Source organism: Mollisia scopiformis (assembly GCF_001500285.1).
Source record: "Mollisia scopiformis unplaced genomic scaffold LY89scaffold_5, whole genome shotgun sequence".
In the NCBI taxonomy this organism is placed as follows: domain Eukaryota; kingdom Fungi; phylum Ascomycota; class Leotiomycetes; order Helotiales; family Mollisiaceae; genus Mollisia; species Mollisia scopiformis.
This window is the reverse complement of record NW_017263585.1, coordinates 232,023-253,927: the sequence shown is the minus strand read 5'-3', so window position 1 is coordinate 253,927 and position 21,905 is coordinate 232,023. Positions and strand designations below refer to the sequence as shown.

The 21,905-nt window shown below is 48.8% G+C and overlaps 6 protein-coding genes across 6 annotated transcripts; 3 read left to right on the top strand and 3 right to left on the bottom strand.

Moving 5' to 3' along the window:
* The first annotated feature begins 85 nt into the window (after positions 1-85).
* Positions 86-1,299, top strand: LY89DRAFT_420221 (uncharacterized protein). The gene is made up of 3 exons (XM_018207402.1): positions 86-439; positions 496-823; positions 876-1,299. Exons 1-3 carry the CDS (start codon positions 355-357, stop codon positions 985-987), a joined length of 525 nt encoding a protein of 174 aa, XP_018075298.1. The 5' UTR covers positions 86-354; the 3' UTR covers positions 988-1,299.
* A 1,604-nt stretch (positions 1,300-2,903) lies between these two features.
* LY89DRAFT_681574 (uncharacterized protein) lies at positions 2,904-6,133 on the top strand. Its single transcript, XM_018214325.1, has 3 exons — positions 2,904-3,008; positions 3,060-4,233; positions 4,339-6,133. Exons 2-3 carry the CDS (start codon positions 3,159-3,161, stop codon positions 5,955-5,957), a joined length of 2,694 nt encoding a protein of 897 aa, XP_018075297.1. The 5' UTR covers positions 2,904-3,008; positions 3,060-3,158; the 3' UTR covers positions 5,958-6,133.
* A 375-nt stretch (positions 6,134-6,508) lies between these two features.
* Positions 6,509-9,706, bottom strand: LY89DRAFT_715245 (uncharacterized protein). The gene is made up of 4 exons (XM_018218188.1): positions 9,187-9,706; positions 8,450-9,104; positions 7,875-8,403; positions 6,509-7,825 (listed from the first exon to the last, which is right to left on the bottom strand). Exons 1-4 carry the CDS (start codon positions 9,429-9,431, stop codon positions 6,576-6,578), a joined length of 2,679 nt encoding a protein of 892 aa, XP_018075296.1. The 5' UTR covers positions 9,432-9,706; the 3' UTR covers positions 6,509-6,575.
* A 4,757-nt stretch (positions 9,707-14,463) lies between these two features.
* On the bottom strand, positions 14,464-15,917 carry LY89DRAFT_419878 (uncharacterized protein). The gene has a single exon (XM_018207400.1). It carries the CDS (start codon positions 15,508-15,510, stop codon positions 14,479-14,481), a length of 1,032 nt encoding a protein of 343 aa, XP_018075295.1. The 5' UTR covers positions 15,511-15,917; the 3' UTR covers positions 14,464-14,478.
* A 177-nt stretch (positions 15,918-16,094) lies between these two features.
* On the bottom strand, positions 16,095-17,280 carry LY89DRAFT_665414 (uncharacterized protein; the record flags this gene model as incomplete). Its single annotated transcript, XM_018212841.1, has 4 exons — positions 16,095-16,268; positions 16,463-16,563; positions 16,610-16,975; positions 17,106-17,280. The coding sequence occupies 4 exons, from the start codon at positions 17,278-17,280 to the stop codon at positions 16,095-16,097; spliced, it is 816 nt and encodes a 271-aa protein (XP_018075294.1).
* A 3,019-nt stretch (positions 17,281-20,299) lies between these two features.
* On the top strand, positions 20,300-21,643 carry LY89DRAFT_681570 (uncharacterized protein). Its single transcript, XM_018214324.1, has 2 exons — positions 20,300-20,428; positions 20,487-21,643. Exon 2 carries the CDS (start codon positions 20,757-20,759, stop codon positions 21,426-21,428), a length of 672 nt encoding a protein of 223 aa, XP_018075293.1. The 5' UTR covers positions 20,300-20,428; positions 20,487-20,756; the 3' UTR covers positions 21,429-21,643.
* The last annotated feature ends 262 nt before the right edge of the window (positions 21,644-21,905 follow it).

Sequence of the window (21,905 nt, the reverse complement as noted above, 5' to 3'; positions counted from 1 at the left end):
CCCGTCCATGAGGGTCCACGAGCCCCATGGCGACCGACGGCAAGCTGATCGAAATGAGAGACGTCTTGCTCGGAAACAGATGCTCGGTGCTAAGTGGCTAAATGAAGTGACAGGGCACGCTCTTCCCTGTGCACCACTCTTTAATTTCCCAGACAAATATATGTGCTTTCGCTCCCATCTTCAAGTTCCTCTTTCTCTCTTCAGCCAAACAGCCAATCTTCCACTCACATCATCTTCTTGATACCCTTTGACTTCGGTCGTCCATTCTTTTACAGAATCATCTCTATCTACAGCTCTTCAGCACCCTAACGAATACCACCACCTCCCCAAAACCCCCAAATAACCAATATCAAGATGCGTTTCTCCGTTATCGCCGCTGCCTTTATGGCCTCAGCTGTCTATGCCGAATCTACCATCTACACCACTGAGGAGATCACCAGTATGTAGCCTCTGTCTCTTGGTAGACAGAAAATACAATACTAACGTTTCTCTCAGTCACCTCGTGCGCTGCTACCGTGACCAACTGCCCAGCCCGATCAACTGTTGTGTCGACCACCACCTACCCAGTTATCACCTCGTCCTCCATCTCGGTCCCAGTCTATGCCAACACCTCCGTTGCCACCTACGCACCATCATCCTCCACCCCAGTTGTTGTTGCTACCAGCTCAGCCGGAGGTGTTGCCAGCAGCAGCGCTCTTCTCTCAACCGTGACCTACTCCACCTGTGTGCCAACTGTCCTCTACAGCACCATCACTGTCACCCCAACCTCCTCGGTGGCTGCTCCATCATCCACTGGCACCATCTCATACGCTCACAACGTCACGTAAGTAGAATTCCTCCAGAGCCATCCAACACGGTACTAACATCACTCCTAGTGCCCCAGCTGCCACTGCTACTCCAACCCAATTCACTGGCGCTGCATCCAACGTCCAAGGCTCCATCCTCGTGGCCGCCTTCGCCGGTCTCGCCGCTTTCATCTTCGCATAAGTCATTTGCATTTCAAGCCTGAACTCAACCGGTCTTCGATTTCAGGCTATGGCTTTTACGAAAAATAAAAATGGGAGAGCATCATCATTTATACATTTGGACGCACAATAGCCCTTTTGAAGTGTGGTTCCAAAGACTTACATAGCCTGTAATTTCTTAATTTCTTGGGGGAGAGGCGTGGCTTGCATTGAAAAATGGCATTTCTGCGGTGTACTGCATTTCTGGGGTAGCTATCTTAACAGCATTCTAGAACGGTGCTTCCGAAATTCAATTTTCCGAAAATTATTCAATTCTTGTTTTGGCCACTTTCTCTCTTTCCCATGACTTGTGTGACTTGTTTCGAAATGACTATGAAGCGTGAAGGTCGAACCGCTTGGTTGGATCACCAACCCTGGAGGACGGGAAACAATAAATTAATGAGTCTGGGGCGTTCGGAAACGAAATTGGTTGTTGCGTCGATCGGGCATGGGTGTCCTGGCTAAGCGGACGCATGTGGCTATGCTGGTTAATAGATTTTGTCATATCGTTCGAAAGAGCTTCGATGGTCATGGGTTAGGCTTGGGAGAGTGAAACAGCGCTTGTTTGATGCTGATCGAGTTCGGTCCGTGGAGTGCGGAGATGAGATGGGATGAGGATGATGGGATGAACGATGCCACGTGATGGTGATTGATGAGGAAAAGGAGGAGCGATGAGACTTGGGGTGATGAGGGGGAAGTGATTCTAAGTTCAGTACGATGTGCATCCTTATGTAGATGAATGCTCGAAAATTTGCAAAGTATCTCATGGTCAACTTCAACGCTCAGACAGCTTCAACCTTCAGACAACTTTGACTGATAGCTGAGGTGGTGACAGGTTGAGTTGGTGGAAGAGAGCGCCAGAGCGCCAGTCTGAAAGCTAATGACAACTGTTTGTTACTGGTACATTCATCAATTCTGGATATGTGTAAGTCAAACGCAGCTTTTGGTCGAGTGGACGAATACAGACAGGACTCAGAATGGGGAAATATTACACAAGCATTGCCACATCACCGAATTCTCTCTACCATGTATCTAGGCATACAAAATTCCAGCTGCTTTAATCCTTAACTTGGTCACACAGAAAGAGTTTCATTGCGACTCAACCCGACCAACCTTCAGTTCCCATTTGGGAAACCTGCAAGCAATCTCGGATATTGTAAGTCGTGGAACTCAAAGTCTTGCATCTCATTTCAGCGTTAAAACCTGGCAGAATACATGGAATAGCACACTTGTGAACCGTGGAAGAAGACAAAAACATGGTCAAGTAATTAGATTGAGCCACGTAATAGTACTGCTGATAGATATTCCAATTGAAGTTTGGGTACCCAGGTACATGACTGTAAGCAGCAGCTACGCCGCTGAAATCTTTTCCCTTCTTAACCTCACTGGAAAGAATGCGACGTATGCTGAGTATAGATATGACCAAGATGTAACGGAAATCACAAAGCAGCTGTATGTGGGCTGACACATATATGCAGGTTATTTTTGTCTTCCCAACAGTTGCATATACCAACTAGGTACGAAGGTATCTACGAAGGTATGCATATTGCAATTGCCTTCTTCGTTACTCGATGAAGGAATTGAAATGCCGTGCAGTTCCTGACCCAACGTCTGGGCAAACCAATTGATTGGACCGATAGCTTGCCATGCCGAGTGGGCTTCGCGCAATCATTTCTCCAGGATCTCAGCCTTGCGAGGTTCCCAAAAGAAGTTTCTTGAGCCATCTTGAGCACAATGTGAAATTTATCTTTCCTTTCCTTGAGCTTTCGTCTGAAGTTCTGCCATCCGTGTGAGATGTCTCACCTCTCCAGGGAATTTGGCTGACGTCAATTAGCCTCGCTTCTTTGAGGGGAGGGGCAAGGGGCGGCTGAGCTCAGTTCGTAGGCCAGCGCAACATCAACAAATCAAGGTTTCTCTTACCAGATTTCTTCTCTTTAAATGTGTTCTGCACACTGGTTCATGACATGATCAATCGATGACCATACGCCGCGGGAGGCTTTGAAAGTAAGCATTTCCACAAAATACTTCATAGAGCCTAACTTCTTATCGTAACAGTTCTCCGCGCCTTCCGGTTTGTGCACAGCCTACCCAATCCTTCTCGTACATTTCCCTCTGGAATATCAGCTTCACCGGCCGGTGCTCCGAATTGACACAATGGCCGACATTCAGAAAGAAACTGCGCCAGTCAGCGGGAGGGAATTTCCCGGGAAGCAAATTCCAAGCGATCAAAATGTCAGCTTTTCTTCTAGAAACCCTCAGCCTTTCCACGCTCCAGCCAACATCCACGAAGTACTCGATGACTACGACGACGAATACACAGAAGGAATGACTGTATCCGCTATATCTGATGAGGATGCTCAATCCCTCGTGGAGCCATCGATGAGTCGAATGGCAACCCGCCTTAAGTCTCCCAGAACTCCCGCGTTAGAAAGAGCTGCGGCTATGGAAGAGCTTGAGGGAGGGGGCTACTTCGACAGTGGGGATGAGACACCTCCAGCAGCGGACGAGAACAATCTTTACGAGTCACTACCAACATCACACTCTACAGCGGTTAATACGTCTGCGGATACAATACAGAGAGAAGCCACACCTAAACCAACAAAACCCAGTGAAGGATTGTCATTGGGGAGACTGCCATCACCAAAGCTGGAAGATGATACCATGCCTATAACACCATGGCATGCTGGCCCAAAAACGCTAGCCGTGCAACGCCCAGATGGACCTCCACAATCGTCACTTCAAGGCGTCTTTGACACAGTCAGAACACGTTCTCTTTCTGGTGGAGCAGAAGCGCTGAAGAAGTTCCTGCCAAAAGGTCTACCAAATTTGTTCGGCAATTCCAGTACCAGTCACAAGCCAAAATCTGTGTCACCGCAACGCATGCCCAGGGATGCCAGGATCTCAAATCCAAGTCAGTCGGGAGCTTCATCAAACTCTGGAGGCTCTCCTCAAGGCGGGTCCTCACCTAAGTCTCGAGCATTTGCACCTATAGCTGCATCACCGCCGGATACGTTAATACGCCAAAATACAGGCGCAAGACCACACAGGCCAAAGGTTCTGCGTCGAAGTACTTCTGATGATTCTCTACTATATCACTCCCTATCTAGGGCTTCGTCACTTGGCGACGATACGAGATTCGAAAATCACCACGAGCAAGTGAATTCACGTGTCAAGGCGATTAGAGACTCTCTACAGGACAGATCCAGTTTCCGGATGCCTCAGATGCCCAGTATGCCCAGCCTACCCCGCGTGTCCAGCTTTAGTTTCAGCATGAACTTTTTGAATTCCGCAAATGTGCCAGCAAGATGGAGGTCCTATACTGATCCAGTACCAGGTATTTTACCAGCAGTGGTTACGAAGAGAAAACCAAATGCCATCGCGAATCCAACGGTCACCCCGGGTATGGTTGGAGCTGCGGTATCACGACCAGAAGCAGCAGCTGAAACTGTGCGACCCGTTGCCGAAGGTCCGAATTCGAGTTTCCTTGATCGTGCTATGGAGTCGCTGACTGGCGACATTGTCATTATGGGAGGCTACAGAGGATCAGTCCTTCGGTCTACTCAGACAAACCGACAGGTATGGGTGCCAGTGAAAGTTGGTCTTAACATTCGAAAGGTCGATTTGGAGGTTGGCCTCGAACCAGAAGATGAAGAGCGTATGCCAGAAACCATATATGCATCTGGAATGTTGCAAAATATCGGCCCTGTGGATATCAGTAAACGGCTATTCAAGCGCCTTTCCGAGTGTGAAAATGCTCGAAATGGGAAGCTTCGTGTCTGGGACTATGGCTACGATTGGCGATTAAGTCCACATCTTCTAAGTCGAAAACTGACCGAGTTTCTTGAAAAGCTCCCCTCCAATCAACCAGGTCAGGACGGATCATCAGGACCTCGTGGTGCTATTGTTCTTGCACATAGCTTGGGTGGTCTCATTACACGACATGTTGTGAATCACAGACCAGAATTGTTTTCTGGAGTGGTATATGCTGGAGTCCCTCATGCTTGTGTCAATATTCTGGGCCCATTAAGGAACGGCGATGCTGTATTGTTGAGTTCTCGCGTCTTGACAGCCCAAGTCAATTTCACCCTACGGACGAGCTTCCTCCTTCTACCTGAAGACGGTCGTTGTTTCCTTGATCTGCACACCAAGGAACAATACCCTGTCGACTTTTTCGATTTAGACAATTGGATCAAATATCGTTGGTCTCCATGTACCGACCCACCGTTACCGCCACGGAACCAACCCACTGGAGGCCTAGGCAGCCTTCTCAATATGCCTGCAAGCTTGTTGAGTCTTCCTATTCCCGGCAAGAAGTCTACTTCTGGCTCGTCATCTCCACTGTCTTCAAGTTTTAGTGAGAAAATGGACAATTCACAGGCACAATCACCTCCGACGATGGCTACGCGCGCTGCGGATGTCCTTCGCGCCGCGGAAGGTGGAACTGATAGAACGTTGGCTCCTCAAATGGGTAGCAGCTCTAATCCGGTCAGTAAAGGACAGAGCACGAACCAGTCTATATCTACAGCAGTTACCATCCCACGAGAGAAGGCTATTGCATACCTCAAGCGCACTCTCGCGGAAACCAAGAAATTCAAGCAGGAACTGCACTTCAAGTCAGAACTTTCAGAAGAGAATCGATATCCACCCTTGGCCTTGATCTATGGGAAATCGATACCAACTGTTTACGGCGCGAAAGTTGATGGTCGAGAAGGTATTCCGTGCTCTGACTCGTACGACAATCTTGCATTTGCCAGCGGAGATGGGGTTTGCTTAGCCAAGGAAGCTATGCTACCAGAAGGATACAAAGCTGTATACGGAGGACGAATCTCGAGCGATCGAGGACATGTAACTTTACTGGGAGATTTAAATGCGGTAGGAAGAGCACTGGAAGCAATTCTAAAAGGTAGGGCGAAGGGTATTGGACTGGGAGTTGATAGGAAGATTGGTGCTTAAAGGGCGTTCGGTGTGTAAGATGGCTTTGGACAGTGAGCGGAGGTGCCTTTTTTGCATAGCGAGGGTGTTCTAGAGGATTTAACGACTCACGTTTCACGAGAATGTATTCTATGTTAAATTATTCAACGGTTCTATTGCTCAAGTGGTGACGGCCGGCCAATGATTATGATGTTGAATGCAAGATCCTCGCCTTAGAATATCAAAATTATCCTGGTGACTTTTAACCTTTGTTAATGTCTGTACTGACCTGATATTCAAGCATTTGGTTTTGTTGCACGCCGCAAGACCAGCAGTAGCAGCAACCTTTGTTAATGTCTGTCCTAAGCTTTTATCCAAGAATTTGTTTTGTTGCACATCGCAAAACCAGTAGCAGCAGGAACAACTTTCTAAACCCGCCCGCTTATACCCCTTGAAGTACAAGATCACACAAAACCTTCCCATACCACCTTCTCAGCATTCCACGTAACAATGAGCACTGAGGCACGGCATATCAATATTTCAAGCTTTCCAATTCATAATCTTGATGGTATCCAATATATATTACTTTATTGATGCTCATTACCTATATATTCATTACCTCAACAGTACATCCTTTTGACTTTCCAACCTCAACGCATCTCAAACCACAGGACTCGCCCTCCCATCCGTACACTCCCCACTCAGACTCTCACACGCCAACGTCAAGTTCCCTGAACTACTCCCAATCCAAAACAAAAACGGCTCCGTCGAACTAACAGGAATAACCCAATTCTGCTGCACCACATCCCAGATACTAAGATCCTTCCTCGTAACACTCAGACTCACCGTCTCGCTCGCTCCTATCGCGAGCTCGTCCGTCTTCTCAAAGTCTCGGAGCTGGATGATGGGTGTATCCCATGCGGAGTCGGAGGGGTACTGCACGAAGAGCATCACGGTTTGTTTCCCGGCGTAGGAACCGGTGTTGGTTACGTTGACCGAGAAGGTGTACATGGTGTCCCAGAGCGCGGGGTTGCCGCCTTGGGAGCCACCGGCTGGGGGGTCGGGTTGCGAGACGTTAGTGTAGCCAGTTGGGTAGTCGAATGTCCCTGTTGCGGTGATGGAGGATGGGTCGTCGAGGTAGGGGTAGAGGTATCGCCAGATTGCGTTGAAGCCCGCTGGGTAAGCGACTTCGGATGCAGGCGGGATGGCGGTACTGTAAGTTGGGATTGTGGAAGTTGGTTTTGGCGAACGTGCGGGTGGGAGGGAGGAGAGAGGCGTTACGGCTGTGATTGTTGCGCTGGTGAGAGAGAAATTTGTGTAAGATAGACCGTGCCCGAACGGGAAACGGGATGAGATGTTGTTCTTGTTCAAGTAGCGGTAGTCGATGTACAGGCCTTCGGAGTACGTGTCCTGGACTTGGAAGAGTTCGAAGCCTAGAAGTGATAGAGAAGCTGGGTAGTCGTCCTCTGCCACGGGAATAGACCATGGTAGGTGACCACTGGGTGAGTAATCTCCAAAAAGGATATCAGTCAAGGAATCACCGGCTTCTTGACCTGGAAGGTACGCAAAGAGCACGGCTTTGACGGATGGGAGAGCGATCCAGTTTTCGACCAGGATAGGACCAACTGTATGAACAACTACAACCACTGTCGAGTATTTGGCTGCTGCTGCCTCGACAAGAGCATCTCCACCATGCCATGCGTACAGACCGCTAGATGATCGATCGCCATCATTTCCTTCGACTGTGTCTTGATTCTCTCCAGAGTCACTGTTGATGAAGACAATAGCGATGTCTCCAGCCACAACTGTGGCGCTGGAAGGGAAAGTGTCCGTGGCATAGTAAGTGACGTTTGCAGCTTTCCGTTTGATAGCATCGATAGGAGCGTCAAAGGAAGGATAGTTTGCGGTACCTGTACGTGTTAGAAAGTCTCGAGAGTTATCAAACACCAAAAAACTCACCACTTCCCCATCCCATGCCAAGAGTCCCCTCATCACATGCTCGCTCATTGCAAGAGTTGACACCATTAGGATTTGCCTCAGCATCTGTGCCAAAGATTTTCAGGGACGCTGAAGTCGACAGCGGGAGAGTGTTGTTGACATTTTTCAACATCGTGATCGCTTCTCTAGAGACATTTCGTGCTACAACAGCATGATCTGCCTGGACATCGACATATTCGTTGGTAACACAAGTAGGAGAAAATAGAGCCGCCGGGTAGCACAGGCCAGTAGGATCTGCAGTATTTGCAGAGAAGTTTGGTAGCGGGTAATCTTGGTCCTGTCCCATCTGGTACCAGGTCGCAACAATACGAGTTGCCATGTCGTTCAGGCGATCAACGGGAACCGTTCCGTTCAAGATGCTGGTCGATAACTCATATGCCCAGTAAGCCAGCCCTAAAAATGGAATATCTCCATCACCTGGCATTGCCATGTCAAGGCCAGCCAGAGCGCTGCTGACCCCACCGATCTGGGCAAGCCAATCAGTCATAACCTGCAGTTGTCAGTTTTTGGGTTCCGCATGACAGGGTTTGACGTACGAGTCCCTGGAAACCCATCTCATCCTTCAGCAAACCATTGATCATGTAGCTATTTTGACTCGCAGCACTTCCATTTACTTCGTTGTAAGAAGTCATTACGGCTCCCACTCCTGATCTGATAGCTTCCGCAAATGGCCAAGCATAAAGTTCATGGAGTGTTCGATCATCGATATTTGAAGAATAAGCTCTCATGAGCCCATGAGGAATGATGTCCATTCTATAAGCTTCCTGTTCATTGCCAATGAAGTGCTTGATTGTCGCGATGACGCCGTTGGCCTGGATACCTTTGATCGATTCCGATGCACCAATAGCTTGAAGAACTGGGTCAGTCCCAAATCCTTCCCAGCCACGCCCCCCTCTTGGTTTTCGTCCAATTGGGCCAACTACCGGGCCGAGTTGAATATTGACACCTTTTCCTCGTGCTTCTTCACCCAAAGCATAACCTCTCGCATAAGCTAGAGCTTTGTTCCATGTGGCACCAACGGTCACTCCAGCTGGGAAAGCTGTGATGTTATCGGTATCGGCAACACCGAGTGCAGAGTCCTGTAGACAGAGGTTTGGGATGCCGAACCTCAGAGCTGATCCAGTATTGCCAACACATGGTCCCATCAATTCGCCTGTTCCAGTGGTCAAATTGACTTTCTCTGCTAGAGTCCTTTGTTTTGTCAGTCCATGAGAAAGGCCAAATTGATTATTGTAGCAAAACTCAATTTCATAGAGCAAAGACAGAGGCTTACATATTCGCAACGACTACCTTCGCCTTCTCATAGGCTGCCGTCCAATTGGAAACCCATCCTCCTTTCGGTGTTGGATAATATGGAGCAGCAACATATCCTGCCGGTAACGAGTCACGCTTCTCGATTGTCGAAGATTGCAGAGTTTGGGTATCCAACTTAATTTGGGCGTAATTTGGGCGATTGACCAATGCTGTGCAGCATTCCAGGAAAGCTAAAAGCGCCAAGAGGCGCGCGACCAGTAACATGTCGAAAGAATGAAAGAAAGGCAATTGAATAAGGATGAACTTAAAAGATCAGCTCGACAGTTAAGTATTTTTCAGGTACCACGCTCCATAATACGCGACTGAACTCAGCCTCAGGAGATGTCCTTAGAGATTGAATCAAGAGCGACCAAAAAAGGAGCGGTTCTCCAGTTCATTTAAGGTCAGAGCCCTCGTCCCTGCAAGGCTTCCCAATCTTATCGAACTCTGGACGCGGTAAGAACGAACGTTGAAAATCAAATGAAAATATCCCCTTTCAGGTACCATGACCGGCAGCAGCAGACCTTGTAGAACATGGATCACGCTTTGTGATCTCATCTCCAAGGGTGAAGATCGATATTTATCAGTGGACGTATGACGAGCCAACTGGGATCTGTCCGGGGAGGAATTCCTGTTCGGTTCGCAACCGACATGTTTGTGGAAACTTGGCAGGGGATTTCCCCACATCTTCGACGATGTGATAAGGCATTGGCACCCTGCCGATGCAGCCGTCCTATCTCATGACAAGAAAAGAAAGTATAAAGTGGAAGGTTGACCGCCGATATGCTGCGGTGTCCGGTCTGGTCGATATCAGAGCAGAAGCATAAAAGGGCCTAGATCCTTCTTTGCGAATGTTCTGTCATGAAGGGGTGATTGAGCGTGCAGTCTGCATCAGTCCTCTGCTCAGCTAAAAGCCGACCAATAAGACATCTTGGCAGTCATAGTCCGCGCAGTATAGGAGGAGTACGACGCACAATTATCGAAAAGATGGGATTTGGCAGGAAGTTTGCGTGCACATTTGCACTTGGAGCATGGCATAACGGTCAATTTCCTGCAGCTTGGGAAGTCGAAATCTGGAAGCGAGTGAAAGAGTACCTAGGTATATTTAGCCGAGTAGAGTTATGCGCTAATCCACTTTCGGCCCGTCTTCTCCCCCCTTTCCTTCCATCTCTTTTTTTTGGCTGCGCAAGCATTCCCTTTCTAAGTTGGAGGCCTCGCGATTAAAAATGAGAATTCAAAGTTGAAGCTAAGCAGTTTATAGCGTCTCGCGAGCCGCATGGCAAGACAATTACAAGGCAATTAGTGGGTGGTTTGATTATGCCCAAAAGACGCTTTCACTTTTGAGCATAGTGTCCTAAGTGAGGTGTATTAATACATCGACTGGACTTCTCAGTGCTCTGAATTTAAGGCCGTCCTACAATCCTACAATATTCTACCGACATTCGAATATCAAATTTTCAAAATTTGAAGCTTTTAATATCCCTGGAAATTCAGGACTTTGACAACATATTATGCATTCCTTTTCCTCGCGACCTCTATTCAGGAAAAAAGAACATCACACGAGGAGGAATCCGAAGGTAGCGGAAGGGGAAAGGGGATTTATATTCGCGCTACTAAGACTTCCTTCTCTTTTCGTCTGATTGGGGAAGTCGCGTCGCCTCAAACAAACATCGAGAGCAAGGACAATCGTGAGCAAGACTCGGTCAGGGCTTGCTTATTGCCAAGTGGAGCTCAGATTAATCGCTGCATATACCATGCCCAGACTAACACAGCGGTACCACCACTGACTCTGAGATTTCTGCTGCATTGGAAGCTTGTCTTGGCCCTAAAGTCATGAAGTTGTAGCGCTTTCTGTTTTGTGTTTTCAAAGTACTTTAGTTTGCCGACCTTTCGAGATTCAATGTTGCTTCAAGCTATAATTTCTACAATCCTTAGAGGCAGTCCTCATATTCATCTCGGCTCCAAGACAATCATCAATGGATTCTTAGATGCATTTGAGTTCGAAAAATACAAGTGGTCAAATACTTCCAAAAGCCACGGATATATGAAATGGTCTTTCAGTAGTAGGTTGTGGGATATGAATCACTAACATAAATCGTGCGAGACAATGAGATAACGATCAGAGTTCGGACATTCATTATGTCGCAGGGTCCTGTCCTCAGTGGTGAGACGGCAAGTAGTACATACTGCTCACACAGTGTCTCCTCATACGGATATTCGATCGATACCAGCCCCTCGACTTGCACGGGAAGCTTCGGTGGGGACATGTACGTACAGTCCATCCCAGAGAATAGGGGTTACAGAGGTAGTAACATCTCCGCCAGGAAGAAAACAATCCAATCCTTTCGTTCTAACGAAGAGGAACGAGAAATAAAAAGGCGACAGCGTTTTCGGCGTCCAGTGTAACTCCCTGATCAGATGTTATATAACTGCTTGCCACTCGATTTTTTTTACTCCAACTTGAAATGAGAGAACTTATGCCGTTTCAAAGTACTCAATCACTGACCGAATTTAAATCTTTATCCAAATTCTGTCCATCCACTCTCTTCAGATTGAAGCAGCATGTCTCCATATTTCTGACAAGCTAACATATGATCAAGGGGGAACACTGTACTTCATACCCTCTCATCACACAATAAACCATGTAGAACCCCTCTCTCACGTTCCAGGCCTTCGGAAACGGCGACTTTGGCGACGTAGAATTATCCACCAGAGTCCATCTCGCTACACAGAATCGCCATACGTTCTGGTAGGTCAAGATCCTCCGCCGAGACCACCCAAATTCTGGAGTTTCAACGTCCTGCAGGTAGCCTGAGATCATCAGTGGATAATGTACTGTGATTCGCCTCATGTGTATCCAGTGGCAAAGCGTAGACGGCTGGAAAGGTACAAAGTGACACAATTGCTACAGATACCCGCAGAAGACCACCAGCCTATCATCCAACTAAAACACCAAAGGGCAAATGTCTCTATCCTCCGATACACAACAAAACACTCGATCTGTACCTGACTACGGAGTACGTCTCACAACCGAAGATCGAAGGATCATCTCCCCACGCTCCGCACCACGCAGTCGGTGGCAGCTGAGAGAAAGGGGGTATTTCCCCAACATGCTCACGTAGGAAACAACGTACATTCAACCACTCGCCTTCGGCCATTCCAGTAACAATGCACGACAGCCTTCCACAAAGGCAACTCGATACAGCCGGCTCAAACCGGCGGCGGCCTGACAGCTCCCACTACTCAGCGACAGCTGTGCCCTAAACACACAGCTCACCTCTCCGATCCAACATGCGGAGACCCTCATTCAAGTATCTTGCCCGCAATCCACACAAAACCAACAATCGATCCTCTCCTCCTTTCAGGGGGCAAACCCAGGTGGCGACTACTCCGCCACAATCTGCACTTCCACCCCCCTGACTGGCTGAAAACCCTAAGCGAATAGACGCGAACCATCTCATGCGAAGTGGCAAAAAAGTTAAGTCAGTCAGAACCCTAAAAACAAGAAGAAGGTGGAAGGGGGGCAAATACTCCAAATCTCAAGTCAGCCTTGGGCCAGAGCTCAGGCTGAAAAAAATGGTAATGCCGTAAAACGCCCAATGGGACTACCATCCGAAATATCCGACTCTGTTCACCCCTCCACACCATACCACACCACACCCTCTCTTCCGAAGGGAAGGAAGGAAGGAAGAATTCGAATCTGACATCTGACACGCTTATACGAGCTGAGGAAAGACACAACGTTTGAAGACGGAACACCAGATACAGCAAACGAAGATTTTCGCGGGGAAAACAAATACACATGCAAGAGGATGAAAAAACACCTTTGCTTTGGTTGATGATTCTTTTTTTATCAATTACTGTTTAAATACTAAAAAGCTGAGTGAGTTTGCTTGCTTTCTTGTCGCCAGGACAAAAAGACACATCTCGAATCCGAAGTTTCCACCAGCATCTCATGCCTGTTCTTTTCCCACCGCGCGGCAGTGGGGAAAAAGATACAAGCGCTCTCACACACCAACATTACAACGCGTCAAAGTCATCCAGTACACTAGAGATCTGAAGTGCAATGCAATGTGTGAGAATATAGTGAGATGAGCTACAGCCCTTGCCACTCCCCTCCTAAGCCTTATAATCCCCCCACCCTTCCCATCATCCTTCCTTGCTCCGAAGATCAATCGATCGAAAATCCCATGGCACCGTAATCCCGACTCGCAGGAAACATCCGTCCAGAAAAATTTGATGGAAAAAGCTCGAAGGAGGTGAGGTTGAGTGGTGGTGGTTGATTAAGTTTGCCGGATGGGAAATGGATCAGGCAGGTCGACTAACAATTATTCCGTACTTCGCGCAGCGAAGAGGTCTTGTGTCGTCTGTTTCCATCATCAAATCGTTTCGTCCGTCGTTCTGTCAGCGCGCAAGCGCGCTCTACTGAAAGGAAGAAGAGTCCGCACGCAGATCATTCAATTCCTCAGCCCGGAAATGCCGATTTTCCTTGTTTGTTTCCCAATACCCATCATGAGTCCCACCGATATCCCGCAAAGAAGTGTATTCCCAGTATCCAGCCAAAAGTCGTAAGAAGACATCAAGTCTATTCCCATCCCATTGACCTCTCGAGAAAAACGCATCCGTGGGTATCGAAAAACATCATGACAAGATCGTTAAAAACCCCCAGGAGACATGACCGCATGACAAACGAAATCGGACATTCAACGACCGAATTGATGAAAAGCATAAAGGAAAAGAAAACAATCAATGTATCCCTGACGCGCCGAGTCCTGCATTGCTGCGTGTTCCCCCTTCTTGGGTAACTGGTCTTTATGATATTTAAAAATCCCAAGAAAATGCTCTCAAAAAATCCCGCCCGGTCCTGCCATATGCTTTGTGAAAGGAAAACCGAGCTAGCGGCGTCTGATATCTTCAAGTGAAAAACAACCGACCCAGGAAAAACAAGTACTCGCTACGCTAAAAGATCAGAACGACAAAGGGAAGTTGGTATCCATTATGTACGAGGAGAAAAGAAAGGAAAAAGAGTCGAGGTTCTGTGTTCCCGAAAATGTCGCTCAGTCGCTGATGATGGTGATGCTCAAAAACGCCGTGTTTGTCCCTCGAATCGGTGGTATCAATGCCGCTAAAGTTCTCAGACGCTCTATTTTCTCAAACAGATTGTTTGGGGGTCCAGATGTGTGGTTGGAAAGCCATTGGAGAATCGTTGGTGCCCGTGCTAGTACCCGGAATGGGCAGTAGAGTAGTTGGTGAGAGTACTGGGCCTTGATTGTCACATCGTAGTCGCGTACTCTTGATACCTGTCCCAGGGTTGATTGAAGCCGCCATATCCGACACTTATACCGCAAGGCTGCTGCGCTAGCATGCTCGGTAATGGAAGTGATGGAATTGGGGCGCTGACCTGAGGTGAGCTGTAGAACATCGCCGAGGTTGAGTATGGCTGGCTGTAGGACGGCGTTGGTGACGGGAGTTGGATGTCTGTCAAACCCATGCTGGCCCATAATGAGTTCGAGTCAACTGAGGATGTGGTGCTTGGACTTGATGGGATTACTCTCCACGAGTCTACTGGCGCTGGAACAGATGAGGGAAGAGTAGATTGAGACCACCAATTCGCGTTAGCTGGAGAGCTAGGTAAAAGCGGTGGTTGTCGGACAACGTCAACGATCCTTGGTGGAGGAGGTAACAATGGAAGGAAGAGTCCCATAATGTTGTTCTTCACTTCATCACTTTTTCCACATAACAGCTCGCCAGCACCATCCTCCTCGAGACCCTCGAGTGCAGAGACATGCGTTCGGTAGACAAACTTATTGATAGCTTGAATGAACTCTTCATGTAGCTTCTTGACCTGCATCTCCTTCTCAGACCAGCTATACGTGTTGGCAGATATGTCCACGCAATGGATGTCCTTGTGGTATTCGATGAGGGATTCTATTGAGTCGGGCGTGAGTTTGAATGCGACCTCGTTCCGTAGTACCATATCCACATGGACAATATAGGCCTCGACATGGAGGAGTTGGTAGTTGAACAGAGCTTCGATGAGAGGATTCGAGTCCTTGCGCAACTCGGAATCCGGCGCTTTTGGCAACATCAGAGAGGTGAGAGTCCATATCGCGGTCGAGGAGGATAGAGTCTCGGTCAGACATCTTTGATGTTGTGGTACACTGTTGAGAGGGCGCTTGATGCGATTAATGCGCTTCAGCGTCTGGGTTAACCATGGCTCCACCTTGGAACTTAGAACGACATTGACCGTGTTTGCTCTGGGTGCGAAAGCTGCCGCCGAGGCAGGCAGTAGTTGAGGAGGCATCGCGTAAGTGGTGTGGTGAGGAGAGAACGGAAGGAATATGTCGAGACTAAGTGCGACGGAAATCCGAGGACGGCGACGAGTTTAGATAGCTCGGCGAAAGAGGCAAATTGGGGAAACACAAAAGAATAGGGTAATGAAAGAATAATAAAACGAATTGTATGAGTGTTTCTGGCGGTCCCAAGAATGGGAAGGTTGACTGCGCCTGAAAACAAAGAACAAGGTCGAAGAAGACCGTGGTGAGGTAAGAAAGTAGGCAACACAGGCGAAGGAGGGGCTTATAGGTACAACTAAGGGCGAGCTTGGCGGGTGGTCCGCGCCGAAGGGGAGCTCGCTTGATCCTGTCTATCGTGTCCCAGTGCGCCAAAACTAAAATTTTGGGGCAGGAGAGGCAGTGCACAACTGAGTGCATGCATCGCGTTGCGGGACTTGCGCTCGCTGGGTCTGCATCTGCGTGCTGGGCAGCAGTGGTGGTGGTGGTGGGCAAGCCGAGTCCGGGTATTAGTTTTTTTGTGTCCTAGCTCTTGCGGTAGTAAGCTGAAAGCCTCTGCATATTTTGCATGCACCGTACTGGTCCCTCGGCCCACTTACGGAGTAATGGCCCATGGTGCACTGTATTTCCCTGATCCATGCCCTGGCCCGGCTGCTGGTCTGCTTTCTGCGCTGCGAGCTGCAGCATCCATCAGGGCGCCGGCGACACTTGCGACCCCCAGCCTGGTGATCGCTGCGACGGTATGCGCTTCCACCGGCTGACGATCGCCCTAGAAACATCATTTCCATGTTCTGCGAGATTGTTTCAACGCCGTCAGCCGCATCATGAAATTGCTGAAGAGCCTCTCTCACCAGTCAACGTGCCGTAACGGGACTGTTGAAACTTTCTTCTGGAGAGAGGCAAGAATAGGAGTGGCTAGGGCTGAAGATCATGCTGTGTCAAGCAGAGACCGGTCGCACTCACGCTGTGGAAAAAGCAGCCGAGGCGGCTGGGCCATGAGAAAGCAGGCAGTCTATCAGATACTGTCTCTCCATGACAATGACTTGCATGAGCGTGCAGAAGGACTGCACTGCAACGTGCAGGACCTCTCGAAGATTGTGAAACACCTACATAATCTTGCGCCCCCCGATCGTGTTCCTCTGCGTGATGGAATCAGTCTCCGCATGGCTTCAAGAGTAGCTCCTGTGTTGCAGACTGGGGAATATCGGAAGCTGGGAGACCCTACATTGGCCTCACTTAGAATCCTCGATTCCAGAACTGGAGTCTCCTGCATGAATAGCTTCGGGTCTCTCCTGATTTGATATGGGGTAAGACCAACCGGGACGCTGCTGTCTGGGTGCATTTCTTGTCGAAGCTCGTGCCGCAAGTCTCGAAAGTATTTCCGGGCTCCTCGACCGTTGGGGACATATCGCGAGTCTCGTCGACCTGTAGAATCGAGATGGGAATCATGGCAATCATCCCATCCCTGAGAGATGGCTGGTTAGTCGGAAGTCAGGTGAGGTGAAAGGGCCATCTGGAAGTCTCATTCGTTGGAGGTCGTGAAGTTGAATATTCGAGCTAGGCACTTTTGCACGGTGATTGGGTGGTGACGAAAAAGCCATCCCACCATCATGTGGAACCTCGACTTCGAAACTGCACACTTGGTGAGGAGGTTCCACGGCGCCCGTTGCGGCCACGGGGGAGGAGCGTCGAGCGTCGAGCATCGTGGAAGCGCACTGTCGACGAGGTGCAGGTCGTGTTGGTCTGCTTCGGGCATGATCGTTGTTCAGTTCAGGCGACATGGCGATGAAGATTGCGTAGGCACATCGTGGCAAGAGAAGAGAGAGTGCGTTGTCTGCATATCTCTAGGCAGAATATCGCCTTGCCCGAAACTTAAGATGTGTTGAATGCCTGAGGCAGCTGTTCAAGTGTGGCTGTGTGCTAAAGATAGAAGGATGCATCGCATCATGACTCCGGGTGAAGCAAGAACGCTGATCGCGACCTCGGAGTGCCCGTCATCTCCTTAACTTAACTCAACTTAACTTAAATTCGATCATGATCCCCGGCTAATTCATCTGATCTCCACCAACGTTCATGCGATGCCTTCTTTTCGCATCATCTCCAGACCGGCATTGGCAATTTCTCCAACTTTGAAGAGGTCGGGAATTAAACCAGCCACGCTTGGGTGCTGGTGGTGATCCGTTCTTCTAGTGGCGATCCAGAAGAAACCTCAGACATCTCCAAGTGCCCGGCTAGCGTAAACCATTTTTGATACAACTTCCCAAAACAGGATTCGAAGCGCTGCATGTAATCAGGGGGCTCATATTGGGAATCGGAAGGGTGACTCTTTCGAGTACGATGATGCTTGGACAAAGGACTTGTTAGAATGACTGCAGTCGGCTGCAGTCGGGAAGCTTTCATCCAGCAAGGCACGCGGTAGTTGTCACATGAGCAGCGGAGCTGAAGGAACTTTGGCCATCACTTGACGCGAATATCCTCTAGTAGCCGTGGCCGTCTCGGTGCTCTCTTCAAGCGCGCCATAATGCCGAAAAACGCACCGAGCCTTTGGCATGTGACTCGTTGTGCGCGTGTAGATGGAGGTAGATCCTGCCTTTAACCGCGCATGTCATTCCTGCCGGAACGCGTAAGTAATGTCAGTTGGCGCCCGCTTGTTGAAGTCCGAGCAAAAACGTGAAACATTGAAACGATAAGCCGCAGCCGTACCCTTGCCTATAAGATCTATACAAAGATCCACCCGGGATGCGTTTGGCGGATAGACGGGACTTCAAGAAGAAATCGAAGATACTTCTCTTCTTTTTGGCCACTCTGCGTCACTCGCTTCGCTGTGCATATATCCTGGTGAAGCTGAAGAGAGGATCTTCTATATTGTCTTTGCATGAATCCATCTATATGTCGAACTCGTTTTCGTAACAAGGAGACCTACCCGTTGGGGAACGATTCGTTCAGAGATGCGCTTAGGGGGGGGCAGTGCACTTCTGAACAGAACGTTTGGCAATTCGAAACATGTTTTCTTTTAACCTCTGGACGCACATCATGTCATCCTATATATGTACCCCATTATCGTTCTGGGTACTAGGGAGACGTGATAGTGGTTCGAGCAACCGCCAGAACCGTTCGGACACTCAACGGTGCTCATCTGCATAATCACAGAAAAAGCATGCTTCCGTATGTCGTGATCTCGAACCTCCTGGGGAACGCTCGTGGGGGTTACACGCGAGGTCGGAGGAATCTGCCTGACTAGGTTCTTGGGTTGTACTCCCAACGCCATGGGGATGGCGAGGTTTTGTCGCAATGCTGTAGACCACTAGCACTTCTTCTTTCCGTCCGAATTGACCTGACTCCAGTCCCGGGCAATGCAGCACCACGGACCTTCTCTAAGCAAGTCTGATTGGGTTCTCAAAGAGGATGAGCGCATCTGCTGCAGGAGATATACCGATTATTGATTGATCATATTGCGCAACGAGTCAGTTGTCGAATGATATAGCTGGACCAGGAAGAGGGACACAAGGTCAATACTCAATAAATATATCTGCATATGAAGAGCGTAGGAAGTTCTTTTGTTGGGAAATCAAAGAGGAAGGTGAGGACAATTTCCAGGTTCGAGAGCCAGCAAGAATCAGCCCTCGTTTCCGTGGTTTATGTGTCCAATCGGAGCATCGTGTTGAACTCAACATCTGATGGGATGGATTACTGAAGTATGATGCCGCTCAGTCCGCTCAGTTGTCTGGACTTTCAAACCGTAAGCAATTTGAGTTTACCATAGATTCGAAAGATAGCAATAAGTATAGACATCCATGTTACTTTCCATCTTGGAAAGGACACACTCCATCGACCGTCTTCTCCACAGCGATACGATATGGCTCCTATCAAAAGCAAAATCCGCTCACTAGCTTCCACAGCCATGACCTGATAATCGAGAACCGTAAGCCGTCACTTCCACAGAAGAAGTGGTGTCGTACCGGATCTGATCCGTGCCGCTCGCTCCCGTCTGACGTTTCCACAAGACCTGGGGAGATTAGTGAGGATGAGACGATAGGTTGATACTTCAGTCCTAGCTATCCTATCGAAGAGGTCCTATCCTGTTTCGTTTGGAAGGAGTAGGAAACAAGTTCTGGTTGATGTTGAGATAGTCCAGTTTCGAACAACTCTCCAGTACCACGACTTCACCATGTCATCGCGACTTTCCCAGTCGGAATCCTAAGCACGGCACAGTCGTTGCTTCAGAGCTGCACTTCGTGCAGGACATGTCGAACCCCGCAGTGACAGATACTCGCAGCCTCGCAGGTGAGAAAAAGCTCCGGTTCGTGATGGACTTCAAGATCTGCAGAGGTCTTCAGACGCGTGACAACTTCCTCCCGCTGCATATGGCATACTTCTCAAGACCTGTGATAACATTCTCATCCCGCATCGTACCGATCTTCACCGTCACATATTGTGTAGGCAGCGATGAACCCGCATGGTGGCCACGCGGAGAGACCGTGGTCAAATAGAAGGCGCTTTTCAGCTTCGGTGATGATGGCTGCAGAAAAGTAGACCAATGCATAAGTTCACATCACCTCGTACATGCAGGCTTCTGCACGGAAGATATCTACGCCTCATGGCTGCACTCGCAAGGCCGATGGAATGTTTTGAGATGCGAGTTGGTCTGGAGAAAAGGGCCAAACGTCTCGATTGGAAAGTACCTAGGTACCTTGGCAATGTATCGGTCACGTGTATTGGCGTCTTTCTCGCACGTTCCTTCCTGCAAAGCTTAACTTCTCTCAACAGCTTCATTTGTGTCTTTCGTCGTCAATCTTGCCTCAATTACTGAGAAGCTTGCGTATCCATTCAAAATGCCCACGTGTGTTTCAAAAAGAGGCGTAGACTCTAGCCCGTGGCTAAGCAATCCTACAAAGTTGGCGACTGCAACTCTGATAGTTGAGTATCTCAGTAAATCCCTCTCTGAAATCTATTAGGCATTCATATAACTCCAAACCCTTTCAACCAGGTCCAGCATTGATCTCTCATACATAGCGCATTTATTCTTCAGTGGTTTAATTGGCTTTGTCTCAGAGTTCTGCAATCAGTAAGAGCAATTCAGCCTTGTACCACCATCTCAGCCCTACCTACCCCACCTCATCCTCTGCCCACCATCCTCGACGTCTGATCATACAATCAGCCCAAGTCTCCACTCCACCACCGCATCAGAACTCAAAAAGAGCCTCCAATCTCAACCTTGACCTCATTCAGACTTACTTACCTCACCACACCGCCCACCATGGCAGCCCAAGGACAAAAGTTCTCCTTCATGCGCACGATCAACAACGCCGTCCCCAACTTCGCCCGCGACGACCCCAACGACGTAGACCTCAAGCCAGCCCAGGCTGACGCCCTCCTCACGTACCAACTCGCACTCCCGCACCCCAGATATCTTGGCGAGAACGCCTTTCTCGTTGCCGGGTTAGTAGGCTCTGAGTCTCTATCCAAGAAAGTCTACAGAGCCCTTGTGAAACATAAGATCATCTCGCCGTACCCGGGCGTGGAGAAAGAAAGGAAGGGAAGCGTGAGTTCGATGTTGAGTTTTGGGAACGATAGGGCGTCGAGTTCGATTGAGGCGGGAAGCGGCGTGGGCGGGGAGCAGATGACTGTCAATACGGCGGGGATTGGGAAAAGGTTTGCGAGCCAGCTTGCTGTGATCAGTGTACATGCACAGAGGAAATTGGTTGGGATGCTATTCTTCTGGGAAGAGGAGTGTATGAGGTGGAAACTATTGGATGAGGAAGAGAAGGAGATTTTGAGAGCCGTCGAGCAGGAAGGGAATGAGAATAGGGATTTGAATGTTGCGCTTGAGGCGGTGGAGATGAAGAAGAAGATGTTGCCGAGCAAGAGAGCGGAAGCTGTGGCTAACGTTAGTGAGGGTCAGGGGCACACTCTACCGAGATATTCTTGATTCCTTTCCACCGATTTAAGAAGTAGGGGAAACAGCTAGCTGTGCTCTGAGTTTGAGGGTCTGGTGCTGGGCGAGTTGAACGTCTTATTGCCATGTTCTTTCTTAGGTGTTATGTTGATCGGGCACGTTCAGAGATACCAAGGTCACGGTTGAACTCTTATTATTTACAGCTACTATTGCTCCTATCCAATCAATAATAATCAACAATTATTCACCACGTTCCAAACATTCTTGGTGATGTTCAGCCTCACCTTCATGCTGCCTTGCCTTGCCTTGCCTTGCTAACCGCGCTATTCTCAATTGGGCCAAAAGACTAGCTGGTTTATAAAGTTAAATAAGCAAAATTTGTGTTAACAGGGTTTATGAGCCTACCTAGGCTACTATGCGGTATTATACTTAGGTATATACATATTTATATGTGGTTGCGGCCTACTCGTACCTGGCTTGTAGGGGCGGTATTTACTCGAGTTGTAATTT